General features: G+C 65.4%; 1 protein-coding gene across 1 annotated transcript in view; it reads left to right on the plus strand.

Annotated features, from left to right (window-relative positions):
• Positions 1–1,108: 1,108 nt before the first annotated feature.
• NECTIN1 (nectin cell adhesion molecule 1) overlaps positions 1,109–26,937 on the plus strand; it is a 56,774-nt gene continuing 30,945 nt past the window's right edge. Inside the window, exon 1 of the mRNA XM_084895617.1 lies at positions 1,109–1,387. Within this exon, the coding sequence (XP_084751743.1) occupies positions 1,309–1,387 (79 nt within the window). The 5' untranslated portion in view covers positions 1,109–1,308. The remainder of the gene's footprint in view (positions 1,388–26,937) is intronic.

Below are 26,937 nucleotides of genomic sequence, written 5' to 3' on the forward strand. Positions count from 1 at the left end.
TGGCAGGAGGCCCACCCCACCCGGATGTGGTGAGCCCGGCAGGAGGCCCGCGGGATGGGTCCCCGCCAAGCACAACGAAGGTGCCCTCAGAGGGAACCCCGCGCAACGCTCTATCTGGGGAGGCGAGGGCGCAGTTTTTAGAAAAGGAACCCTTGAAGGGAGCGGGGATTAGAAAAGACCAGAAACCTCCGTGGCCCCATCTCATCCACTACCGCCCCCCCGCCCCCCCTCCTCACAGCTCCCAGCGGTCCCGCCAGGCGGCCTCTTGGTCGGGCGTCCTGGCACTGCCAGGGCCCTGGCCCTGGGTTCCAGTCCCAGAGACCCGCCGCCTTACCCTTCGGGGCCTTTGCTTCCACAGCTGTAAAATGGGGCCAGGACTGGGGCGGGGGACCTGGGGGAGCCGTTCCGCGGGGTCGTGAATAGACCCAGTTTCCCGCAGCCCCTACCGCACCGCCCGGCTAACTCCGCCCCGCGGCGCAGCGCGGCCCCGCGCCGGCCGCCAGGGGGCACTGCGCGCCTTCCCGCGCGGAGCGGTCCCGCCTCCCGGCTGCAGGCGGCGGGGGCATCTCCGAGCCAGAGGGCCGAGCGGGACCCCGGGCCCCGCTGGGATCCGCCTCTGCCCGCAGCCGGAAGGCGGGAGAGCCGCGGAGGCCGGCGCGGCGCCGGGAGGGTTAACGCTAACCCCTCCCCCTGACATCACGCCGGCGGGGAGAGGCCGGCGCGGCGGGGAGAGAAAGGACAGGAGGCGCGGGCTCCCGACGCCGCGCTCACAGTGCATCCGCGGCCGGCGGAGCGCGCACCTGGCTGGCTGTCCGCGCGCAGATCGGCCTCCCCCCCCCCCCGCCCCCCGCCGAGGCGCCCCGGCCTCCGCCCGCCGCCCGGGCCCGAGCCCCGCCCGCCAGCCCCGCTGGGCCCACGCCCGCCACCGGCCCCGAGGACGCCGGCCGGACGCCGGGACTGGAGCCGCGCGGGAGGGCGTGAGCGCGCCGGCCGGAACCCGCGCCGCGGAGCCGCCGGCGGCCCGAACCGGGGTGGGTCCCTCTCCGGGGCTCTGCGTGGAGGAGAGGGCGGGGCCGCGCGGGGCGGGGAGCGAGGCGAGGGGCATGACTCCTGCGCCTGGCGGCGGGCATCTGCCGAGCCTCTGAGCTGCCGGCGGCTGAGGCCTGGACCGCGCCGAGCGCACCCCGCGCCGCCCGCCCGCCGGGCCCCTCGGCGGACCTGGATCCCGCAGCGCGCCGGCCCCGACCGCCTGCGCCTTCCGCCCGCTTCTGGGGCGAGGAGCGCTCCTCGCCGGACCTCCGGGCCCCCATGGCTCCGCGGGGGCTTGCGGACGACGCTGGACGCTGGTGGGGCCTCGCTCTCGGCTTGGCCGCCTTCTTCCTCCCAGGTGAGCTCCCCTCCTCTGGTTAACTCCGCGTTCGGTGCCTCCCGGGCCGGTGGCGGGCGCGCCTGGACTGGGGAGTGAAAGGCACCGGGAGAGCTGGGTCAGGGTTAGGGACGCGAGGGCAGAGGGGGCGCGGCGGGCGGACGGGGAGACCGGGCAGCCTGCGCCGAAGGGGGCTGGTGGGAGGCAAATGTCTGTGCCGCACCAGAGCGCTCCGTCCGCCCAGCTTTCCACAAAAATCCTGTGTAATCGCGTCCTAGTTATTAGCACCCAGCTCCAGCCGGAGGCAGTTTGGAAGCACTGCTTGTTACATAAATGCAGATAGCCGCCGTCCCTCTCCGGACGGAGGCGTCCGTCCGTCTGTCCCCCGGGGGGCTGCGGGCGGGGGGCGCAGGGCTGCCTCTCTTTGTCCAGCGCCAGCGCCTGTGCCTGGCTGTGCGGGTGCCCCGGCGGGCGCGTGGAGCCGGGACTGCGGCTCCCACACAGCCCCCTGCGGCCCCTCTCCCGGCCGGCGGGGCTCCGCTCCCAGTTGGGGACTCTCCCCAGGGGGCCGCCTCCGCTTCGTGCCGGCCAGGTGGCCGCGTGACCCACTTTCCCGGGTGCCCTTCCTCGCATTGCGGGCGGGCGGCGGCGGAGCTCCCCGGAAGCTCGCCCCGGGGTGGCCCGCGGCGCCCCGCCGACCGGAGGACGCGGAGCCGGGGGCGGAGGCCGGGGGCGGAGGCCCGGGCCGCCGGGCGCTGGTGCCGGGAATGGACTGGAAAATGCGTTTAGGAGGCTAATCCCCTGAGTCCCGGCGCCCGGACTTAACCCTAAGCGTCCCTGGGGCAGCCGCGCGCCTCCCAGGCGGCTGGGACTCCCCGGAGGAACCCCGCTGTGGCGGCAGGGGCAGCGGCAGAGGCAGGCAGGGGCAGGGGCAGCGGCAGCGGCAGGTTGGGCTGAGCACGTGGCGTGGCCTGAGGGTGGCAGAAGGACGGTCGGATAGAGATCCGCTCCCAGGGGCCAGCGTTGAGGCGCGAATCCCGAGGGCAGTTGGTTTCCAGGCCCAGCCTGGCCGCCCACTTCGGGGCTGGGGTGCCCCCTGGGAGGCAGGAACCCGGCGCCATGCCGGTCTGTGCCTCCACCGCCGCCAGCTCCCTGCCAAGCCTCACAAATCTCGGGGAGTGGCCAGTGGCACCTAAAGCGCTTGTGGAGGCAGGTGCCCCCACTCCTGAGCCTGTCGGGGAGGGAAATCCCTGGACATAGGTGCCTCTGCCTATTCACCCTCCCCCCACCCCGCTTTGGAGGGAGTGAGGGGTCTTTTCTCACCCGAGCCTCCTCAGGGGCAGCCAGGGAATTCTGACTGGGGTGGACTCTGGGCACCCTTCCTCAGCCACTGGAGTCCGCCCCAGGAGGGCCAAGGCGGACCCTGGGCTCAGGGACCTGGCACACTAGGGGCATGCTAACCTTGGGCCCCATAAGGGGTGGGGAGCCACTCACCCCCATGCTCCCCTCCTTTGGTTATTTCTTCCCCCAGACCTGGGGTGCCTAGTGGGGAATTCCTGCTTTGGGGGCGTGGAGGCCTGTCCTGCTGCACCCAACTCAGGAAGCAGGAGCTGAGAGGGGCCAGGGTCACAGGTTTGAGCAAGGACACTCCCCACACCAGAAATCCAGGTGGAGGGTGGGGCGCAGAGCAGGACCCGGGCCAGAAAGCGCTTACTGAGCTCGTGGGCTCTGGGCTTGGCTGTCCTTGTTGTGGCTGTGGACTCAACCGCTCCTGCTTGGGGCAGGCGTGTGGCTGTGCAGGGCCTGGGCCTGGCCCTGGGGGAGGGGGTGTGGGTGTGCAGGGCCTGGGCCTGACACTTGGACTGAGGCTGGCAAGCCCAGACGTTGCCCCCTCTGCCCCCTCCACCACACCCAGCCTCCTGATGCCTGCTGCTGCTCCTCTCGGGGACTCAGCAGCCTGGGTGGGTCTTCCCTGGGCTCTCCTGAACCTGGGGGGTGAGGAGAGGGGCCTCTGGGGGGAGCCGCTGGTGGAGGGTGGGTCCCGACTTCAAAAACATCCCAAATCTAGCCACTGGAGTGTCAACACCAAAGTATATTTGCAACGGGCCAGACTGCCAGGCGGGTGTGCGTGTGTGTGTGTGTGTGTGTGTGTGTGTGCGCGCGCGAGCAGTCCACCGGTGAGGACGGTCTCCCCACAGGAGAGCCAGTGGAGCATGCGGCTCCGGAGGAGGCAGAGCCTCAGGAGCAGGTGCAGCGTTGGTGTCCCACCTGTACCACACCCCCCCTAATTGGCTTCCCAAACCTTTTTTCTGGAAGGAAAACACTGCCCAGGTGCCGTGCATACCCTCGGAAGGCCTCTGGCCACAGCTGGGCAGAGCTGGCTGTCCTGGGGCTCCTTTGAATGCGGGGTGTCGGCTCACTTTCCTCTCCCCATTTCTCAGTGCTGCACGCGCCACTGTCTGGCCCAGCAGGCCGTCCCACAGGCAGCACCTGAGTGATGGCTAAGTCGGGGCCCGGCTGTCCCACAGGCCAGAGCCTGGTGTGATGGCCAAGTCAGGGGGCCTGGCCGGGGCCGAGGGTGAGCCCAGCTGCTGTGCCTGTGGGGCTGCCATTGTTTAGCAGCTGACTAATGTTCACTGTTCATCACAAACAGAAAACACCCAAGGGAGGTGTCAGTGTCCCTTCCGTTTTCCCGAGTGTGTCTTTCCTGGTTAATCTGGTAACTGAGCGGCTCCATCTGGGCAGGGGCATCTGCAGGTTCGCCTGTCCTGACTCTAAGCGTGGATGCTGGTGTGTGCCAGGCCGGGAGGCGCGGCAGCCAGCTGTGCGTGTAGTTGTGACGTCACCGTACGGCCTCGCCGCCGGGGCTTTGTGCACTGTGCTGGCCTCCACACTACCTGCGTGCGGCCTGGGCGGGCACGGGAGGGTACGCACTGCTGGCTGCGGTCTCCATGGACGGGACACCATCAAGTGTATGTCCTTGTGGAACAGATCGCCTGTGCCCAACACGGTTCAGTGAGTGACTCTGAGGCGATGTCTGTTCCTGTCCACTTAGCGGGGGTGACCCTGGGAGGAGACAGGGATGTGCCCACGGGCTGCCAGGTCCTTGAGGGGCAGCAGGCCTGGGCCGGCCTCCTTGTGCTCTGCCCTTGGCTGTAGACCGGAGGAGGGGCTGTGCCCTCTCGGAAGGTGCTTCCCTGGAGAGATGGTCTTCTCTTCTCAGCCTCTGCGGCCTCGGGATCCTGTGGGAGGGGAGGGACCGCAGAGACAGGATTTCAGCTACTAACTTAGCACCTTTGCTTCCTGCACGGATACTTGGAGAGAGGTGCCCTCAGGGGGGAAAGGTGGTGCACTCTGGGCATCTGAGAAGGAGGGTGCATTAGGCTTTGGTGCCCCCTGACCAGCCCTGCGGAACCATCTGTGTCCAGCATGTGCCTGAGGCCTCCCCAGTCCATGCAGCAGACATGGCGCCCCCCTTGCCGGGAAGGGAAGTGGGAGTGAGGGGTGAGGAGTGGGGGGGGGGGGGCTGTCCTGGAGCCCAGCACCCTGTCTGAAGTTCAGCTGCAACTGTTTCCCGCCACGGTGCCCACCACTCTCCAGAGACCGGCTGCAGGGCGGCAGCAGATGTGCTGGCTGGGGAGGAGGTAACGTGAGATCTGAGCAGGGATCATCTTGCAAAGGAAGCGCGCTGAGCTGGAGACAGCACCCTGCCCGGTAACTCTGTAAGCTCTGTGAGCCCGGCGCTGTTGTGCTGTTTGGAGGTGGGAGATGCAAAGGGGGGAATGGGAGAAAGCACGTCTTACCCAGCGTAACCGGCGCCGTGCCACACGGAAGCAGGAGCTCAGAGGCAGGGAGGCCCAGAGACGTCCCGACTGCACAGCAGGCAGGGGCTCAGGGGAACGGTGACCCCACAGTTTGTCCTGCAGCCGGGAGGGAGCGGGGGTATGAATTCTCCGGGCTTCTGGGGTCTGTGCCTTCCATAGCCGTCCAGGCAGAGCGGCAGTGGCCCGAGGCCCTCGTTCAAAGGGAGCAGCGGGTAGCTAGCTCCGTTCCCCTCCCTGTGGCCTGGAGATTCCCCCGTGTGGCTGCCTGGCACCGTGAGACAGCCAGGTGGGGCCCGGTGCACTGGATTGGAATGCCAGCTCTGCCGGTTGCTAGCTGAGTGGACTTTGTAGACCTCAGTATTCCAATCTGTAAAACGGGATCCAAAGAGGTTTGTGAAGACTAGATCACAGTAATGTGTGCTAGCATGGCGCCAGGCCGGTGATGAACGTGAATGTGAGTGGTGGCTGCCCTGTTCCATGCCTGTCCTTAAAGTGTCCTGCCCCGCTGCATCGGGCAGTGGGCAGTGCCAACTCTGCACGTCCTGAAGAAAGAGCAACTCCGCTGCCTGCCCACTGCCACTCCCTTCCCTCTCCAGCCAGGAGCTGCTTTGAGCAGGGAGCCCGCCCCTGCCCCCACCCGGAGTTGTGGTGGAGCCTGCAGCCAGGTGGCTGGTACTGCATGGGCATCGGGTGCTGTGCAGCCTTTGTTCTGCACCCCAAGGGGCTCTCCCCAGCACCCACCTCTCCCGGGCTCAGCCTGCTGGACACCGCTGACCATCTGGAGTGCTCGCCGTGGCAGCAGCCTGCACTAGCAGGGAAGCCGGGGCCGGCCCCTGCCTCCCCTCAAACGTCCCCACTTGGGGAGGGAGGGCCACAGGACCCCTCTCCAGCGGCCTGGTCCCACCTCCTCCAGTGAGCAGTGCAGCCGGTCAGGGAAGGCTCCCTCGCGGCTCCCTGCTGCAGAGGAGCTTTGCCAAGCGTGCTGTGCGTTTGCCCCTGCTTCAGCCGAGCCTCTGGTGGCCTGGGAGCGAGGGCCAGTCGTTCTCCATTTCACAGAGGAGGAAGGTGGGGCCACGGCAGGCATTTGCTGGCCGTCTCACACCGAGCGGCCACCTGTGGCCCAGGCCTTCCTGCTCCCCAACTCGAAGCCGAGGGAGCGGGAGGGACCCGGTGGACAGACACCTCAGAGGAGGCGGGGCCCGGCCGGGGTGCAGCCTAGCCAGTGACATGCCACTTGCTCCACCAGCCACCCCCTCCACACACACACACAGACACACACAGACAAGACGGGACAGCTCCTGCAGGGACAGGGGGTCAGTCGAGGACATGGTTGGAGGGGGGCCCAGCCAGAGCTGAATGTGGGGCCCACATCCCAGGCTCGCAGAATACAAGCCGTCCAAGAACAGAGGGGCCAAAGGGAGGGTCCCCTGGGATCCAGCCTGAGACAGAGACAGCCCCTGCAGTGTGGGCACAGGGTGCAGGGCATGGCAGGCCCAGGCGGGGTGAGCCTGGCGCTGGGCAGAGACCAGTAGAACAGTGCCCAGAAAGCACGGACTGGGGGGGAAGATGTGGCAGGTGGAGTCAGCCCCTCTCCTGGGCTGTGCAGAGCCCGGTTCTCGGCAGGCTCTCTCAGGGGACGTCAGAGCCGCCGGCTGGTGGCCGGGGGCTCCACGGGCGCAGCTGCTGGCACAGCTGGCGGAGAGCAGGCCGGAGGCCGGGGCACGAGGGCCGTAGGGAGTGTGACCGTGGACTGACGTGGAGTCTGCACCCTCCTCCTGGAATTGGAGCGTCCAGACCTCGAAGCCCGGCTCCTCTGTCCGCTCAGAGCCTGAGCTCACTCCTGCCTGGGCGGCCGGGACTCGCTCCACGGGCTGGGCCTGGGTGCGGGCCTTCCCCGGGAGGAGCCGCCCAGAAGCTCCCATTCCTGGAGGAGAGTCTGGGCGTGGGAGCCGGCATGCCCGCCCATGCCTGAGGGCCGGAGGCCGGGGCCTGCCCTCGCCGGAGAGGGCAGCCTGCCAGCCGCCCCTGGCCTTCCTCATGGCCCTTTCTGTTCAGAGGGCTAGGGGCCTGGGACCTCCTGGGGAGCATCTCCCCTCCCCTACAGACGCGGTCTCACCTGCCGGGAGCTCGGCTGAGCCTGGTCCACGCCCTCCCTGCATGCAGGGACCCACAGCACTGTGACAGAGCCCCGGGTTCCAGCTCGGGGGCCTCCTCCCACAGGCAAAACCGTCCTCCTCAGCGGGTCCTCACACCGCCTCCCTGCTGCGTCCTCCCGCCCCACCATCTGTCCTCCCCTGCCACCGGCTCACGGTGTCACCATGAGAAAATGAGGCAAGAGCCCTGGCCGGTGTGGCTCAGTGGATAGAGCGTCGGCCCGTGGACCGAAGGGTCCCAGGTTCGATTCTGGTCAAGGGCATGCACCTCGGTTGCAGCTCCTCCCCGGCCCAGGCCCCAGCCCCCAGGCCCCAGGCCAGGATGTGTGCGGGAGGCAGCCGATCAATGTGCCTCGCACAGTGTCTCTCTGTGTGTCTCCCTCCTTCTGCTCTACCTAAAACCAATAGAAAACATCCTCGGTGCAGAGAAACCAGAAAAAAGTGAGGCGAGAGCACAGCAAACTGCCTTCTGAGCGCCTGTCTCAGGGAGCGCGATGCCCGTCCCCAGTCACTGGTTCCTGGTGCCCACGGGGACTCGGTCTGTCCTGAGGTCACACCGCCCGGCCCCCAGCTTGGCGCCAAGCGAGTCCGCTGAGAGGGAGCGGCAGCCTGCAGCCCTGAGGCTGGCCCGCCGGGAGAGGGGCAGAGCCTGTGCGGGCCCTGCAGGTTGTGGTCTGGAGTGGAGCCCATGTGGCTGGCGAGGCTGCCTCCAGGAACCCCATTCTCTGATCCCTGGCCAGCTCCCCAGCACCCCCCCCCCCCCCCGCCTCACTCCTAGGCTCTGGGGGCAGCTGCTGTGAGCTGCCAGGGCAAAAGAGGTCGAGAAAGCACCTCCAAGCCAAGCCTGGCTGCCCTCGAGGCTCCCGTTGGGGGGAGGGGGCTGGCCGCAGCGGCCCTGGCTCTCAGCCGCTCTGTCCACCTTGCTGCTTGGGGGCGCTCACCTGGGACTCACTCAGCCTCCGGGTGTCGCTGCCCCTCCCCGGCTCACCGCAGCTGCCCTGGACATGGCCAGGCCCACGGGCCACCCCCTCTGCACCCTGCTTCCCGCCTCAGCGCCCGTGCACCTGCCTCCCCGCCGCACCCCTGCCCTCATCTCACACCGAGCATCGAGGTCACAGCGGCTGCTGGGTGAAGCCTGTGAGCCGGCTGGGCGACCCTCCTCTCAGAGCCGGCACCAGCGCCTCGCCGTGGCCTCACCGTGGCCTCGCTGGCCCGGGCCGGGCTCCTCCGTGAGGCGGCTCCCAGGGGCACAGGACGGCGCTGCGGCCTGGGCTGGGCTGGGAGTGCGTGCTGGGGGCTACGCGGTTGCTTATTGGACAGTTGGTGGTTATAAGAACAAACTTCCCGGCGCGGCTCAGGGCTGAGCGTCCACCTATGGACCAGGAGGTCAGGGTTGGATTCCTGGTCAGAACACAGGCCCGGGTTGTGGGCTCCATCCCCAGTGGGGGCCGTGCACGAGGCAGCCCATCCATGATTCTCTCTTATCATGGATGCTTTTCCCTCTCCCTTCCTCTCTGAAATCAATTTTTTTAAAAATACATTTTTTTAAAGAACAGAAAACTTCCCAGAGTTCTTGGTCATTCAGACACTGTTGTAAGCATCTCACACACAACAACGCATTTCGCTTCCCTGGCCGCTCCCTGGGCAGGACTCCTGTGCTCCCCCTTCTCGCAATGGAGAAGCCAGGAACCCACCCTCTCCCCACAGAGAGTGGGCTAACCGCCCTGTCAGTGCAGAGCCGGGGTCCCGGTCTGGAAAGCCAGGCTCTCTGTCCACGCGGCCCCTCTCCCCCGTGGGGGCCGGGAGGGGGCCGCTCCCTGAGCCTGAGCCACGCCGGACCTCACCTCCAGGGCTGCCACCCTGTGTCGCCGCCCCGCCCCGCCCCTGGCTCCTGTCTGCCCGCCTGCTCCCCTGACCGCAGACGCCCGGAGCTCTGCTCATCCTCAGCCTCGGCGTCGTTCCTGTGCCCGCGGTGCCTCCCCAGCACTAAGCGTGTCCTCGCGCCCGCTTCCTGCCGGTGCCTGTGCCGGGAGCGGTGCCCTGGCTGTGCTGGAGGCGTGTCCTGACGTGACCACTTCCGTCCCCTGAGCCTTCAGCATCACGGGGCCGCGCTGCCCAGGGAGCCGGCCATGGAGAGCCGGTCTGGGAGAGTGCCCGGAGCTGCCCAGGGCGTCCCGGCTGCCCCAGACCCCGGGGCCCACGCCAGCAGGCGCGCTGTGCCAGGCCTGTCCTCAGCTTGGAGGGCTTCTCCAAGGCTCTCCTGTCCTCACCCAAATCCCAACCGGCGGCAAAGAGGGGCTCCTCGCTGGGGACGGGGCGTTCTGGGCGCTGCCTTGGTCTCGGACGAAAGGACCGGAGCTGCCTCGGGCCCAGGGCCTGTCCGGGAGCACCGGAGCCCGCCCTGTCATGCCGAGCACGAGCTGGGCCAGGGTCACCGCGGCTCAGGCCTCACTGACGTTAGGAGGCAGCTCGCTGCAGTCCCTGATGTGTTTGGAAGCGGAGAGGCCTTCCTCCGACCCGCCACTCCGGATTGTCCACGGCCGCCCGCTGGACTCTCCCTGCAGCCGGCCTGGAGGGAGGGCGCCCGGCCACCCGAAGCCACCCACACCGCACACCTACGGACGGCCTTCGTTCACCCAGGGGCCGCTTGCCCAGAGCTTTCTGTCGGGGTGAGAGGGGGTGTGGGGGGGCCACTGGATGGGGCCACTCACACCAGCGCTCTGCCCCTGGCCAGGCCTCCTCTGAGGGTTCAGTGGATGGCGGAGGCTTCTGCCGAATTTCTGGTTAAAGATTGGGGCGGGGGCTGGGACAGGCTGCTCCCGGAGCCTTGCCCCAGGTGGCCCTGCGGGTCTGATTGCCCACTCCCCGCCCCCACTGAGCCGACCTCTCTGGCCTGCATCCTGCATCTGAGTGATGGATGGCCTGCCCCCTCCCCCCCGCCCTGCGGCCAGCCCGCTCCCAAGCCACCGCCTTCTCAGCCCTTCCCAGACATGCCTGTGTTTATGACACCCAGAGAGGAGCACCCTGGGCCTGGGAGCACCCTGATTAGCCCCACATTGATGGATGGGCCCCTGCCAGGCCCCCTCCCCACCCTTGTCACCTCCCAAGGCTCAGATAATGGCCGGTGTGTGTGTGGGGGCGGGGGACGTCAGTGTTGAAGGGGTGGTGATGGAGTAGGGCAGGCACCAGCCTCTCAGAGATGCTTTGGGGGGCTGGGAGGTCTGTGCCCCCTTCCCACCAGGGAGCTGGGGCAGGGCAGACAGTGCTGGGGGCGGGCAGCTTCCCCAGAGGCCAGTCCCCTCCCCCTCATCACTTCATTTCTCTCTCCGGTGTGCAGCGTGTGCGGCCAGGATCGTTGGTGTGTGTCCTTGCTGTGCTTTGTGAGAGCGGTTTGTGGTTCCTGTGTGTGGGGAGGGCTGTGCTGTGTGTGCACGGGCCACAGCCTGTGCGGGACGCCTGGTCGCCTCCTTTCCCTGTGGAGGTGAGGGCCCAGCGGGAGGAGGGCACAGGTCGGTCTCGGATAATCGTTCTGTCCATAAGATCACAGACCACTGGTTTGACTCTTTCCCCCCAGAAAACGGCCTGCGGGCTGGGTCTGATGGAGGCCGTGGTCCCTGCTTTGTTACTGGCGCGCGCCTGAGTGTCCGTGCCTTCTCTCCCGAAGGCGACCTCCGCCACTGGCAACACAATGCCACCCCTGGAGGCTTCGCTGCCGGCCCGGTGCCTGGTGAGCCAGCCTGTGCCCAGGCCCGGCGAGGGGTGGGCTCCGGGGCTGCCCTCCCTGCAGTTCCTGGCCTGGCTCCCTGGCCCGGCTCCGGGACGGCTCCCGGGGGGTCCGCTCAGGAAGGCCATCGGGCCCAGCCCACGGAGAACACCCAGGCCCGGAGCATCGCCTGGGAAGTGCCTGGTGCCTGGGCTCCTTCATGAAGGGTGTCGGCGGCCAGGAGGCCCAGGACCAGGTGGGAAGCCCTGGCCTGGGAGGAGCAGTTTCCCTCCTGGTCCTGGCACTGAGGGCCGGCCCAGCCTCCGGCCTCACCCACAGCAGGCTGCCCCTGAGGGTGCCACCTCTCGATGCCCAGAGGGCAGAGGCCTGGCTGGGAGATGGGGAGGAGGACTGGGCCTGTGGGTGCTGCTCCCCAGCCTCCATGTGTCCACACTTAGTGCCGGGGCTAGGCAGGGGCCGCCTCTCCGTCCCCTCCCCTCGGCTAGATGGCCACACCCCTCTGTCCCCTGCGGAGGGGGCGGGGGAGGGCAGAGTCCTGCCTGCCAGAGGGGAAGGTGAGTCGGAATCCTAGGGTCTCAGAATCAGCAGGAGTCGGATCATTTAACACCCACGCACTTTTTTTCTTAATTATCCCAAGGATATTTTGCCTTTTTTTTTTTTTTTTTTTTTTTACAGAATGGGAGAAAGGGGGGGGAGAGAGAGAGAAACATTGATGTGAGAGAGATCTATCGATTGGTTGCCTCTCACAAGCACCTGACCAGGGCTGGGAATTAAGCCTGCAACCAAGGCACGTGCCTTTGACCAGAATGGAACCCGGGACTCTTGGGTCTGTAGGCCGACGCTCTATCACCGTCGGCTAGGGCCCCTCTCACTTCTTAAAACTCGCCCAGTTGCTGATCATCCAGCCTCTGCCTGTGCCCCCCTCCCCCCGTGACAGAGGACTCACACCCACACAGGAGCCTACCGTTCTGACTGCCCCGATCCTGGCCCGAGGCTGCAGCCCAGCGCCTCAGACACGCTGTCTCACAGGACGTCCCTGGTCACCCAGGTGGCCCTGGCTCCCGGGGGCCCCTCCCGTTCGCTCCTTCAGCCACGACTGATGCTGGCCCCTCAGGGCTCTTTGGAGCAGATGGTCCAGCCCCTCTCAGCTGGCTGCTGCAGCCTGGGCCGCCAGGACTCCCCCCACAGCCCAGGCTCCCGGAGCAGAGCGGGCAGCTGCGCCCACGTCCGCCATCTTCCCTCCAGCCCTGCTGTGCTCTGGATTAGCAGCAAATTGCAGAGAAAGATCCGCTTACCCCAGTGGGAGTGAGGATTAGGTGGTGTGGGGAAGGAGGGGCCCCGCGGGAGGGAGCGTGGCCCAGGGGCTGAGCGTGGACCTAGGAAGAGCCAGAAGGTCACAGTTCCATTCCCGGTCAGGGCACACACCCGGGTTGTGGGCTCCATCCCCAGTGTGGGGCGTGCAGGAGGCAACTAATGAATGGTTCTTTCTCATTGATGTTTCTCTCTCTCTCCCTCTCCCTTCCGCTCTGAAATCAATAACAATATTGAGAGAGAGACTCGGGGCCCGGGCAGACAGCGGGGTGGCGGCACAGGGCGCAGTGGTGTGGGACCTAGAGCGGGATTCCTGCAGTCACTTCACCCTGAAGCCCTGGCAGCCCAGACTCTCCGGGCTGCCTGTGCCGAGGACGGGCGGCCGGGTGGGTGTGGCCCTGGTGGGAGCTCCTGTGTGGGTCACTGGCAGTCTCCCATCGTCGCCCCTCGGTCCCTCGGTGCTTAGAGACACATCGGCCTGGCACTGGTCACTCCCTCCTGCAGGCCCGGGGCTGCTTGCCTCTCTGAGCTGTGCTAAGCTGCCCGCGTTAAAGGGGTTAAAGGAGCCGCTCGCCCTGGGAGAGGCTGGACTTCTTTGATCCTAAAAGTAACCCAGGTGCCTCCTTCCTGAACCCCAAAGGGGAATCCTCAGGATCTGCCCCCCTCCCCACCTCCCCGCCCTCACCTACTCAGTTCAGACCGACCTGGAGCCCCTTCTCATATGTCAATAAAGGCTATTGCTCTTTACCCCCTTCCTTGGCAGGGAACTTCCTTGGCAGGGAACTCCTGGCCCAGCAGGGTGGCATACTTTCCTGCTTCCTCCTGGTACCCCCCTCCGCTTGCCAAACCCTGAGGCTGAGCTGGGGCAGATGGGAGCTGGGGGGGGGCGGAGTCCCTAGGATTGCCGCCAGGCCCCTCACACCAAAGTCACTGTCCCCCAGTCTCCTGACAAGGCTGGGAGTAGGGGTTGATATTTCAGAAAACAGGAGACGGAGAGAAAGGGGAAGGGGAGGGGGGAGGAGGGGAGAGGATGGCACTGAGATGAAGAGCAAGGCCAGGCGGGACAGTCTGCAGGAGGCCGGGGCCTGGGAGATGAGGTGAGGGCTCCAGAGGTGCTGGGATTCCCGTGAGGAAAGAGGAAGCCAGGAATTTGGCCCTCAGTCCAAGGGTCCAGCTGGTTAATAATTAGCACCTGGTTGTCAGTCATTGGTGTCCCCTCAGTTTTCTCTCCCACCTGGAGCTACGCCCAGCCCTTCCCCAGCTCTGACAGGAGCCCCCTCCCCGTCCGTGATTCTCTCCCATCATTGATGTCTCTCTCTCTCTCCCTCTCAGACAATCAGCTTCTAAGGGTTTAGGTGAGGGGGGAGGCGGGGGCCCGGAGTTTGCCCTCTGGTGGCGTGTTTCTCCGATAACGGCTGGACAGCGTCCCAGCAGAGGCCTCCAGGTCTGGTGCCTCCTCCTCGGGTCCCTGGTGCAGCCCACCCCATGGCTGTGCTTCTCTCCGGGGCGGAGCCGTTTCCGTAGGTCTGGAGGGGGCGGGCAGAGGAGGGCAAAGGGAAAAGGAGGCCGGAGTGGAGAGGGACCCATCCTGCCTCCCACGCCTGCCCTCCAACCAGGGTCCCTGTCCCCTGGGAGGCCCAGGGTGGGAGGGAGACGCTGCCCTCCCCTGGGGGACCCCGGCACAGACCTGGGCTGGGTGGGAGTGGCCACGGGGAGGAGGCTGGCGGCTCCTGGGGCGGCCCCCTGTGGCCGTGGAGGCGGGGAAGGCCACGGGAGGATCGGGGACCTGAGAGAATAGGCCCCCGATCTGTCCTGTCCAATTCCAGCCAGACCGGCACCCACGGGCACTGTGGCCCACCGTGCACCCAGCGCGGCCTCACGGCCTCGGCCTTTCTCTGGTGGGCACGTCTCCGGGGCTCGGAGCCCAGATCTGCATTCCCCGGGGCTGCACGCCGCCTCCTTCTCCCTCGTATCTGACTTGTTATCAGTTGTTTAAAAAAAATTTTTTTTTTATTGGTTTCAGAGGAAGGGAGAGGGAGAAAGAGAGAAACATCCATGATGAGAGAATCATCCATCAGCTGCCTCCTGCACGCCCCACACTGGGGGTCAAGCCCGCAGCCCGGGCCTGTGCCCTGACCGGGAATCAAACCCTGACCTGCCCCCAGCCCCGCACCCAGCCCGCACCCAGCCCCGCACCCAGCCCCGCACCCAGCCCGCACTCAGCCCCGCACCCAGCCCAGCCCTCAGCCCCGCACCCAGCCCGCACCCAGCCCCGCACCCAGTCCTGCACCCAGCCCTCAGCCCCGCACCCAGCCCCGCACCCAGCCCGCACCCAGCCCCGCACCCAGTCCTGCACCCAGCCCTCAGCCCCGCACCCAGCCCCGCACTCAGCCCCGCACCCAGCCCCACCCCCAGCCCCACCCCCAGCCCCATACCCAGCCCCACCCCCAGCCCCCGCACCCAGCCCCTCACTCAGCCCCGCACCCAGTCCTGCACCCAGCCCTCAGCCCCGCCCCCAGCCCCTGCACTCAGCCCCACACCCAGCTCCTCACCCAGCCCTCAGCCCCGCACCCAGCCCCTCACTCAGCCCCGCCCCCAGCCCCGCCCCCAGCCCCACACCCAGCCCCGCACCCAGCCCCGCACCCAGCCCTGCACCCAGCCCTGCCCCCAGCCCTGCACTCAGCCCAGCATCCAGCCCCGCACTCAGCCCCAAGCAGGAAGTGCAAGCGGCCGTGCTCCCGCTCCCTGTTCTGCTCGCTGCAGTGCAGACCCCGTGTCTGGGCCAGGTTCCTCACCACCAGCCAGCATAGTGCCACCTGGGCCCGGTCCTTCTCTGCTGGGCGGGCTGGCCTGTGCCTGGAGGATGGCAGTGGCCTGTGTGGCCAATAGCACCACTTCCCCTCCCCCATGTGCGCCACTAAAAGTTGTCTTTCTGAGCGCCGGCCTGGCCTGCGACCAAAGGGTCCCAGGTTCTATTCCAGTCAAGGGCATGTACCTCAGTTACAGGCTCCTCCCAGGCCTGGGCCCTGGGCAGGGCTCATGCAGGAGGCAACCAACCAATGTGTCTCACATCGATGTTTCTCTGTCTTTCCCTCTCCTCCCACAATCAATGGGAAAATATCCTCTGGTGAGCATTAAAAAGAAAAGTGTCTTTATGCATGGCTGAGTGTCCAGGGGGTGTGGGGGCAGCATTACCCCGGCTGGAAACCACTAGATCCTGTGCTGTCACTGTGCCCAGACCCTGCTTTTCCAAAAGTACCCCCGCACTTGACGTGGGCACCGCAGGTTCCAGCCAGAGTTACTGTTCACAGCTCCTCCACGCCGGCCCTGGGCGTGGCTCCTTCGGCTCAGCCCAGGCCCCAGCACATCCGCCTGTGAATACCGAGTTCCTACGCAGCTCCCTCCCCCACCGCTCCGCTGTCTCCTGGGACCGCGCTGTCTGTACTTCCTCCCATCCCTTCACCTTTGAAAGAGGGGGCTCAGCCTTAACATGTCTGCAGGCTCGGTGCGCTGTACACAGTAGTGCTCCATAAACGCACAGTAGACGGGTGGGAGCTGGCCGGCTTTCCCTCCGCAGCCCCAGGAAGTTCTGAGGCTCCCTCTTTGCACACCTGTGTTCCTGGCACTTTGTTTAACCCCTGGAGCAGATGGGAAAACATCTGCTGACACCTCCCTCCTGGCAGTGTTTGCAGCAAACAGAAGCCTTTTCCCATTGAGTTGGCACTTACTGTGTACCTCCTGTGTACCACGCCTCTGGGGCCAGGGCGCTGTGGCTGTGTGAGGTGCTGGACATGAGCGTGTGACTTTTTATTTTTAATATATCTTTATTGATCTCAGAGAGGAAGGGAGAGGGAAAGAGGGTTAGAAACACCAATGATGAGAATCATGGATCGTCTGCCTCCTGCACGCCCCACACTGGAGAATGAGCCCACAACCTGGCCATGTGCCCTGACCGGGACTCAAACCCTGATCTCCTGGTTCAGAGGTCGACACTCAGCCGCTGAGCCATACAGGCCGGGCAGACGTGTGGCTTGGCAGGCAGGGTGCTCGGTGAATTACTCTTGTGGGTGTCTGTGCTGTTCCCACCAGGGTGTGTTCTGGGTCTCCCTTCCACCAGCGGCTCCGCACCCCACGGTCCCTCCTCCACGCCAGCTCCCACCCCCATCCTGCCAGGCCCTCGCTCTCGCTGTCCCTGTGCTTGGCGGGCCTGCTTCGCTACTTGGCAAACGTCCACTCAGCCTTCAAGGCCCTTCTCTCATCTGCCCCCAAATTCATTATTTCCTCCAGTCCTGCTGCGTTATTGTTTAACCTATCCTGTGTCCTTGAGCTGTGACCATGTCCCACGTGCATGTGTGTGCGTGCGTCTATTTGTTTATAATCCCTACTTTCAGGCACTGGACGGATTCATAATTATTAAGTAAATGGAATTAAATGGCTTTGTTTTCCAAAGCATTCCTTTGTGCTGTTCTGAGAGTGCTCTGGTGAACACCTTTAGCTAACCTGCCCGGGCTCCCATGTGTTTCTGTGCATGTAGACATGCACATACTTCTACACACAGCGCTGTGTGCCCACACACACACACACGCATGCAGGTGTCTGCACACACACGCATGCAGGTGTCTGTTCCCATGTTTCTGCAGATCTTTCCGTGTGCCCTCCAGTGCTGCCCTGTCTAGGTGGCCCCAACCTCCAGCCCCGCGCCTGCACAGGTGAGACCTGAGAAGGTGGAGGTTGGGGTGACTGGTGGTAACTAGGGCCCCCCCCCCCACAAGCTTGGCTTTGTCCACCCACCTGAGACTCCTGCCCCTCCAGGATCTCCTCTGGCCCAGCCCTACTCCAAGGGGATGGCCGAGCCTCCTGTCCACTGTGCCCTCGGTGGGCAGTCCTCTGTGGCCTAGTCACCTCACACCCCCTTCCGATCCATCTCTGCCCTGATTAATTGGAATTTGGCTAGTGGAGACCATCTGTTCTCTTCCAGCCTGTTTCCATGACAACCAAGTGGCTTGAGACTGAGGTTTGTGGTGAGCAAAGTGGCCTGGGGGATGCTGGGAAAAATCAGCCAAGTCCTTCCCTCAAACTGCTCTGACTGCCTCACCTTCTCCTCTCTGCCCTGCCCTCCTGCTAAGGCAGCGAGTCTGGGGCACCCCCTTGCCCACCCCACCCAGCCCTCTCTCTCCTGGCTTCTCAGCCTTCCCCCACATGATTCCCGCCCCCTCCATACACCTCGCAGACCAGGGAGCGAGCCCGGCCCTCCTGCCCGCACCCACAGCTGGAGGGAACTTGGGGACGTGCAAGCCTGTGGTTTGTGCCTAGACTTTTAAAAATATATATATATTTTTATTGATCTCAGAGAGGAAGGAAGAGGAAGAGAGAGAAAAACATCAATGATGAAGGAGAATCATTGATCAGTTGCCTCCTGCACGTCCCACACTATGGATAGCTTATGCCCTTGATTGGAACCAAACCTGGGACCCTTTAGCCCGCAGCCCACGCTCTACCTACTGAGCCACCCAGCTAAGTCTGTGCCTAGACTTTTGAGCTCAGCCACTCTGCCTCCCAACCACTTCCTCACCGTGCCGCACTCTGTCGCTCACAGTTCACAGATGCCCCCCATGATGGCTTATGCATTGCCCCTCCCGGCCTGTGCCCAGGGACCTGCCCCCACGGCCCTGCAGGTGACAGGCCTGGAGCGTGGGGTCCTCTGTTCCTCCCTGGGCCTGAGTGCTCCCTCACAGCCCACACGGGGGACCTGGGGAGCGCCTCAGTGGTCATGGCACGAGAGATGGGGCAACCCCAGGCCCCGCCCCGGCCAGCTCCTCGGAAAGCCCGGACACGGTGTGAGGCTGTGCCCCGCCCCCAGGCAGTGCCCTCCGGGAGCGATCCTGCCCTCATCCCTCCCTCACGGCCTCTTCTGTGGCTGCTGCGCGTCTTCAACCCCAGGTGCACGCCGCTCGCCCGGGGGTCTTTCTCTCTCGGGCACGATGTGCCACCACACCTTCCCCACAGGGGCTGAGGGGGCTGCCAGGGCCCCCACCCGGCCGCGTCCAGCCCGGGCGGGCAGCCCGGTCGTCAGTGGTCATTCTCAGAGCAGCCGTTTGGGGAGGCTTCCATTGCGGGGTCAGCTTCCCCACGCCAGGCTACTTCACGTGCCTCTTTTCCCTCTGTTGACACAATGCACTGCCATCTCATCCGCCCTTTAAGTGTTTGGTCAGCCTGGCTGGTGGCTCGGTGGCTAGAGCACTGGCCCACGCCCGAAGGGTCCCGGGTTCCATTCCCGTCAAGGGCACTTATCTCGGTGGCAGGCTCCAGCAGGAGGCAACCAATTGATGTGACTCTCCCACATGGATTTTCTCTGTCCCCCTCCCCTCCCTTCCATTCTCTCTAAAAATCAATGGAAAAACACCCTCGGGTGAGGATTAGCAGCAACAAATAAAAATAAAATCGCGAAGTGCGCAGTGAGCGGTGCAGTGTGCTCACAGGCAGCGCAGCCACCCCCTCGCAGACACTCGTCGCCAGGAAGCCTGGGCTGTGTGCAGACACCCGTGTCTCCCCAGAGCCGTGGCCAGGCCTCTGTCCGTGTCTGTGTGTCAGGCGGTCACATGGCTGCACGCACGCTCCTGGCCCGCCTCTGGCCCTCTCCCTCTCCCCGCAGTGCTTTTTAAAAACCGTCTTTCTGCCCCGCCGCCTGGCTCAGCGGCTGAGCGTCGACCTAGGAGCCAGGATGTCAAGGTTCAATTCTGGTCAGGGCACAGGCCCGAGTTGCGGGCTCCATCCCCAGTGTGGGGCGTGCAGGAGACAGCCCATCCATGATTCTCTCTCACCATTGATGTTTCTATCTCTCCCTCTCCCTTCCTCTCTGAAACCAATTTAAAAAACTAGTATACAGAATTTTATTTAAAAATAAGAATGAAATAGTCTTTCTTCTCCCTCCTCCCGCTAACTCCCTCGCTCTGAGGCCCAGCTCACCCCCTCTCTCCACCTCTCCCGTCGCCCAGGCCTCCTCCGGAACGCCCGTGGCTTTGGGTTAGACTGTGAGAAACAACTAAGCACGACACTTGCCACCCAGGGGTGACTGTTTCCCATCTGGGCCCGCAGGCTGGGTTTCTAGAGGAAAAGAAAATGTGTGTGTTTTCTTGTTCCTCTGCCTCCTGCTTCCTGCCCCCTCATCACCTCCCCACGTGTGCAAACAGCGTTGGGCATGGGCACGCTCAGTCAGCTATCAGTGAGCCCAAGCGATGCAACCTAGAGAGGCCTGGGCAGGCGGTGGGCAGCCTGGCACAGCAGAGGCTGGAGGTGTGAGGGCTGGAGGTGTGAGGATGGAGGTGTGAGAATGGAGGTGTGAGGGCTGGAGGGTGTGAGGATGGAGGTGTGAGGATGGAGGTGTGAGGATGGAGGTGTGAGGATGGAGGTGTGAGGATGGAGGTGTGAGGATGGAGGTGTGAGGATGGAGGTGTGAGGGCTGAGGGTGTGAGGATGGAGGTGTGAGGGCTGAGGGTGTGAGGCTGAGGGTGTGGGGATGGAGGTGTGAGGGCTGAGGGTGTGAGAATGAGGTGTGAGGGCTGAGGGTGTGAGGGCTGAGGGTGTGAGGATGGAGGTGTGAGGGCTGGAGGGTGTGAGGATGGAGGTGTGAGGGCTGGAGGGTGTGAGGATGGAGGTGTGAGGATGGAGGTGTGAGGATGGAGGTGTGAGGATGGAGGTGTGAGGATGGAAGTGTGAGGGCTGGAGGGTGTGAGGATGGAGGTGTGAGGGCTGGAGGGTGTGAGGGATGGAGGGTGTGAGGGATGGAGATGTGAGGATGGAGGTGTGAGGATGGAGGTGTGAGGGCTGAGGTTGTGAGGATGGAGGTGTGAGGATGGAGGTGTGAGGGCTGGAGGGTGTGAAGATGGAGGTGTGAGGGCTGAGGGTGTGAGGATGGAGGTGTGAGGGCTGAGGGTGTGAGGATGGAGGTGTGAGGGCTGAGGGTGTGAGGATGGAGGTGTGAGGATGGAGGTGTGAGGGGTGAGGGCTGAGGGTGTGAGGGCTGAGGGTGTGAGGGCTGAGGGGTGAGGGCTGAGGGTGTGAGGATGGAGGTGTGAGGGCTGAGGGTGTGAGGATGGAGGGGTGAGGGCTGAGGGGGTGAGGGCTGAGGGGGTGAGGATGGAGGTGTGAGGGCTGAGGGTGTGAGGGCTGAGGGTGTGAGGATGGAGGGGTGAGGGCTGAGGGGGTGAGGGCTGAGGGTGTGAGGATGGAGGTGTGAGGATGGAGGTGTGGGGATGGAGGTGTGAGGATGGAGGTGTGAGGGCTGAGGTTGTGAGGATGGAGGTGTGAGGATGGAGGTGTGAGGGCTGAGGGTATGAGGATGGAGGTGTGAGGATGGAGGTGTGAGGATGGAGGTGTGAGGGCTGGATGGTGTGAGGATGGAGGTGTGAGGGCTGAGGTTGTGAGGATGGAGGTGTGAGGATGGAGGTGTGAGGATGGAGGTGTGAGGGCTGAGGTTGTGAGGATGGAGGTGTGAGGATGGAGGTGTGAGGATGGAGGTGTGGGGATGGAGGTGTGAGGATGGAGGTGTGAGGGCTGAGGTTGTGAGGATGGAGGTGTGAGGATGGAGGTGTGAGGGCTGAGGGTGTGAGGATGGAGGTTTGAGGGGTGAGGGCTGAGGCTGTGAGGATGGAGGTGTGAGGGCTGAGGGTGTGAGCGGGTGAGGAAGACACACTGGTTGTAGTTGTGGAGAACACACTGCAGCTAGGGGCATGAAGCGGGGGAGCATGTGCAGAGCGAGCCTGATGGGTGGGGCATCCAGGTCTGGGGCCTCTGCTCCCTTCCCTCCCTCCCTCCCCCCTTCCTCTCAGATGGGACAGCTGGCAGCCTGCACCCTCTCCCAGCCATAAGCTGCTCCCCAGCCTGGGCCTGAGGGAGCTGGAGGGGGCGGGGGAGCCTGCTGAGACTGGCCTTGTGCCAAGGTGAGACGCTGGTTCCCTTCGTTGGGACCGTCCCGAGTGAGACAGCTTTTGGGAGCCGGGAGCCGCCGGCTCTGCCCCTCCGCGGTCCCACCTCCTCCCGGCGGATTCTCTCCCCTCGGAGATCAGATAGCTCCCCTCGGAGATCGGAGATCGTATCCACCCTCACCCCTGGGCGCTTTGTGCGTGCTGGGCAGGAGGCCCCTCGCACCCCCTTGGGAACTGGAGCCCGAGGCGGGGAGGGCAGACCCTCACAGCCTCCTCCCCAGCCCTCACCCGCCAGAGCAGGGAGCAGACCCCTCTGCCTCCGCCTGTGGGTGGCACCCGGCACATGGCACCCTGGGGGTGGGAGCGGGGCTACATCTGCCCCCTGCCCCCCCAAATCAGTACCGATCGCTTTCAAGCTTATTTGAAATAAACAGCATGGAACAGTCCCCGGCAGGGAGTCTTATCTCTTGGAAATGAGAAAGCCAGGAAGAGAAGGGGATTCCTCACACCGAGGCCCCGCCCCGCCTCCGCAGGCAGGCGCTGCGTGGCCCCGTCCAGAGCACACACGCAGCCCTCACAGCCCGAGGGCAGGGGCACCCGGCGTTACACTCAGCTCTGCACGCATGTGCGAGGGGACCTAGGGTCCGAGGGGGCCACGGAGCCAGTGCGGCTGGGCCTGCGTTCTCCTGGGCTGTGCGGAAGGAGGGCCGCAGGAGCCTTCCAGTCGTTTCCACCTTAAGGACAGCAGGGCTCTGCCCAGTGCGGGCTGGAGGTCAGGGACGTGTGTGTGTATGTGTGTGTGTGTGTGTGTGTGTGTGTGTGTCCGCAAAGAGGGAGGTTTCATCAGATGCAGGAAAAGGCCGCCCCTCCAGTGCCTGGAGCCCCCTGGGCTGGGGCCCTGCACCCGCCTGCTCCTCTGGTCCTCCCCATCCCAGGCTGGCCCCGCCTGCTCTGGGCCGTGCCTTTGTCTTCTGTGCCTGTGACGCCCCCTTTCTGGCTGGTCCGCAGGAGCCGAGCGAGCGCAGGGCAGGAAATGGGACAGAGAATAGAGCCAGTAACATCTCCTCCGATGCCTCGCCTCTTCCGACCCCCGAGAGGAGGGAGGGTCTGGGAGAAGCCGGACTTCAGGCTTCGGGGTCCCGTTCTAGGAACTGCACGCTGGGAGGGACCCACAAAATCGCCGTGTCCGCCTACTGAGGTGCCTGTCCGTCCTGGGCCACACGTGCTGGGCTGGAGCCCGAAAACCTCCAGCCCTGCTCCTGACTCTGGAAGTCGCTGATGCGACAATTCATTTCGTTCACGAATTGGCCAGCACCAACACCGCATGTCCAGCCCGGCAGGAGAGCCCATGCTGCCCCGGCCAGGAGGCAGCCCCGGGACGCCCTGACGCGGCCGCAGCCTGGCTGGTGCGCGGGTGCGTCGCCCGGACCCGCACGGGGAGCTGGGCGCCTGCACCGGTGCCCAGAGGAGCACGGGGGAGGGCGTCACTGAGACCCGGCACTCCGGAGCGGCAGGGCCAGATGGGCCGGCCAGGCACACGCTCTGCCTCCGGCCTGGCCCGTCCCTCTGCCCCGGGGCCCACAAACCTGCTTCATCACAGACACCTCACTTCCTGGGTGTGAGTTCAAGGTCTCCAGCCCAGGCGCCTCTCCCAGCTCCCAGCTTCCAGCGCCCGGTGCGTGTGCACACTGCCCCTCCCTGTCCCCAACTTAGGCAAGAGCCAGTGTTCCTCTGGAGAGCTGGCACCTTCCCCTGCACCCCCCACCACACCCTGCCTCACCCCGCCCCAGAACAGGGCACAGCCGCGCCATCTCAGAACCACCCGCTGACAGCCGCCTTCCCACCAGCTGGGCGAGGAGCCGGAGAACGGCCACGCCTGATCTGTAAGGTTGCACAATCCAGCGTGTTCTCTATCCACTGTGAGCTATCATCTCAGAGCCCATTTCTCTTTTTAATACATTTTATTGAGAGGAAGAGGGGGAGAGAGAAACATCAATGGTGAGAGAGAATCATGGATCTGCTGCCTCCTGCACACCCCTCACTGAGGATCGAGCCCACAGCCTGGGCACGTGCCCTGACCGGGAATTGAACTCTGACCCCCTGGTTCATAGTTGACGCTCAACCACTGAGCCACACTGTCCCAGCTCTCCGAGTCCATTTCTGCCACCGGCAGCTCCCAGGCCCGTGGGAGCGAGCCCTCCCCGCGCGGCAGCATCTCCTGGATGCCCAGAGCCCGTGCCTCCTGCGCCTGCGCCCGCAGGGGCTGCACCGGCAGTGACTCCCTGACTGGCCGCGCTGGGGGCAGCCTGAGGGGGACACTCCTGGGTTTCCAAGGAGGAAACTGAAGCCCAGAAAAGAGAGTCGCAGGCTGGCATCACTGGCCGCCTGCCGGGGAGTGGGTGTTGGTGCTGGTGAACTCATCGTAAGGCAGTGACCTCGTCCCGTCAGGGACTGTCACAGTCAAGGACAGGCTGAGGAGTCGGTGGCAGCAAGGAGTGCAGCACCCTGGGAGGGGGGCCTGTGCCCGGGGCCGGGGGCGGCAAGATCGCTGCCCCCACCCCTCCAGCCTCCAGGCCAAGCTGTGAGGAGAGCCTCCCCGTGGGGCACGCAGCCCTGCTCCCCGCATTCAGGTGGAGAAACGGTGGCAGCCGGCACCTTCTCCGGCCCCACGGCCTGTCGGCGCCAGCAGCGGTGGCGGTGGCTCCCGCTGTCCAGGCAGGCCTGAGAGCCGTCCTCACTCCGGGGCCTGGAGCGGCTGAGCCGTGGCAGCCTGGGTCTCTCGGGGCTCCACCGCTAACGGATTGGGGCTCTGAGCTGCTTCCTCAGCCCTCCCCCGTGCCTGCTCCAGACGGCCGTGCGGAGGGCGGAGGAGCCAGGTGGGTGCAGGAGCACCCGACGGGGGAGCAGGGGAGATGTTGGCAGAGGTGCCTGCCTGCCGGCCTGAGGGCCAGGGTAAAGGAGCATGGCGGGCAGCTGGACTCGGGCTGGGCACCGACAGCGGGGTGCGGCTGGCCTGGGGGTGGAGAGAAGGATGCAGGAGAGGGAGGAGCTGGCATAGTTGGCCTCTGTGGGGGCGGGGGAGGACTCCTGGGTTCCTGTGAGGACACAGAGCTCTCTGAGTCTCCCAGGCCGGGGAGGGCGGCAGGAAGTCCCTCGGCCGGTCACACCTGGGCAGCGCTGGCCCTTCGTTTGCCTGCAGTCCAGGGCCTGTGGTGTGCGTGCGGGTCCGTGCTGGCACCACCAGCTGTGCTGGGTGCCCAGGCCACTCGCCAGAGGACCCTAGGCCCCGCCCCCGGCCAGGAGGGTGCTGACGTGGGCAGCAGCCAAGCTCCAGGCACACGCCTGGGGCCCTGAGGCTTCCCGTCCTCAGCAGGAGGCACAGCAGCCAGACAAACGGAGAGCCCGGAGCCACGTCAGGGCAGGGAAGGCGGCGTCAGCCTTGGGGTGACCTCGGCTTGGTGGCTTTGTCCCTGCCCCCGAGGGCCCACCTGCCAGCCGCGCCTCCTGCGCAGTGACCCACAGGAACCGGGCGCTCTGTGCTCTATCGCACCCTTAGCTGTTATGTAATGACACAGTACGTCCACTTTACAGATGGGCAGACCGAGGCTCCGGGCTCACTGCGGAGAAGGGGTGCCCCTGGCGCTGTGAGGGGGCTGTGCAGCCTCTGGCTCTGGCTCTGGCACCGGACCCAAAGCCGAGCACCCCGGGCAGCGGCTGCAAGGCAGCAGGAAGCATGAGGGCAGATGGCGAAGGGCTTCTCTGTGGGTGAAAATGGTGGCGTCCCCGACTCCAACGACCTGGGAGCCAGGGCACAGGCTCAGGAGGCAGAGGGGGCAGGTGGCCGTGGGCACGCCGCCCTCCCCGCCGCACCTGGCTCAGAGGCAGCGCGGGTGCCGCCTCCCCAAGGACACGCCGCCTTCCGGGCCCCTCGGCTGCCTCGCCAGCTGCTGCGGGCCATGCGCCAGCCCGGCAGGGCTGGGCAGGCGCGGGCCCAGCGATCTCTGGCACCAGCTGGCTCACGGCGAGAGCTCAGCCGCTCCAGACCCCAGTCCTCACCCCCATTTCCTTTCCCGCATCCAGGACAGGGCTGCGCAGAGGCCTGGACGGGTAGGTCACCCCCAGCTTCGGCTTCTAATGCTCACCCCGTCCTCTGGGGACACCCGTCCTGCTCACGTCCACACGTCTGTCCCACTTGCCTGTCAGCCGGGAGCCACGATCCCCACGTCCTCAGATGGGGGCAGAGGAGGCTCTAACCGCAGCCGTAAGGCAGCCGGGGCTCATCTGAGAGCCAGCACAGCGCCAGGAGCCAGAGCGCTGCTGCCGGGGTCACGGGCCCGGAGCCAGAGCCCTGTGGCCGGGGTCACAGAGCCAGAGCGCTGCGGCCGGGGTCACGGGTCCGGAGCCAGAGCCCTGCGGCCGGGGTCACGGAGCCAGAGCGCTGCGGCCGGGGTCACGGGTCTGGAGCCAGAGCACTGCGGCCGGGGTCACGGGTCCGGAGCCAGAGCGCTGCGGCCGGGGTCACGGGTCCGGAGCCAGAGCCCTGCGGCCGGGGTCACGGGTCCGGAGCCAGAGCGCTGCGGCCGGGGTCACGGGTCCGGAGCCAGAGCGCTGCGGCCGGGGTCACGGGTCCGGAGCCAGAGCGCTGCGGCCGGGGTCACGGGTCCGGGGCCAGAGCGCTGCGGCCGGGGTCACGGGTCCGGGGCCAGAGCGCTGCGGCCGGGGTCACGGGTCCGGGGCCAGAGCGCTGCGGCCGGGGTCACGGGTCCGGGGCCAGAGCGCTGCGGCCGGGGTCACGGGTCTGGGGCCAGAGCGCTGCGGCCGGGGTCACGGGTCCGGGGCCAGAGTGCTGTGGCCGGGGTCACGGGTCCGGGGCCAGAGCCCTGCGGCCGGGGTCACAAGTCCGGGGCCAGAGCGCTGCGGCCGGGGTCACTGGTCTGGAGCCAGAGCCCTGCGACCGGGGTCACGGGTCTGGGGCCAGAGCGCTGTGGCCAGGGTCACGGAGCCAGAGGCCTGCAGCCGGGTCGGCGGTGCTGTGCGCATGCAGCTGGACGGCTTCCCAGCCCCTCTCCCCTCTGCCAGACGGGACAGCAGCTCTTCCTCCAGAGGACGGGAGGAGCCAACCGGCCTGGCTCGGTGTTGAGCATTGACCTATGAACCAGGAGGTCACTGTGGGATTCCCGGTGCGGGCTCCATCCCCAGTGGGGGGCATGGAGGAGGCAGCCGAACACTGATTCTCTCTCATCATTGATGTTTCTCTCTCTTCCTCTCCCTTCCTCTCTGAGATCAATAAATATATATTTTAAAACAAAACAAAGCAAAACGGAAGAATGGGAGTAAAAGTGTGATCGACCCTGAATGGGGGCTGCATCCCAGCTGTCCGTCGGTATTGGGGAGCTGTCCGTTGGTATTGGAGAGCTGTCTGTCAGTATTGGGGAGCTGTCTGTCGGTATTGGGGAGCTATCTGTCAGTATTGGGGAGCTGTCTGTCGGTATTGGGGAGCTGTCTGTCGGTATTGGAGAGCTGTCTGTCAGTATTGGGGAGCTGTCTGTCAAGCTGTCTGTCGGTATTGGGGAGCTATCTGTCAGTATTGGGGAGCTGTCTGTCGGTATTGGGGAGCTATCTGTCAGTATTGGGG

The sequence above is a fragment of the Pipistrellus hanaki genome (genome assembly GCF_964339955.1).
Source record: "Pipistrellus hanaki genome assembly, chromosome: 9".
Taxonomy (NCBI): domain Eukaryota; kingdom Metazoa; phylum Chordata; class Mammalia; order Chiroptera; family Vespertilionidae; genus Pipistrellus; species Pipistrellus hanaki.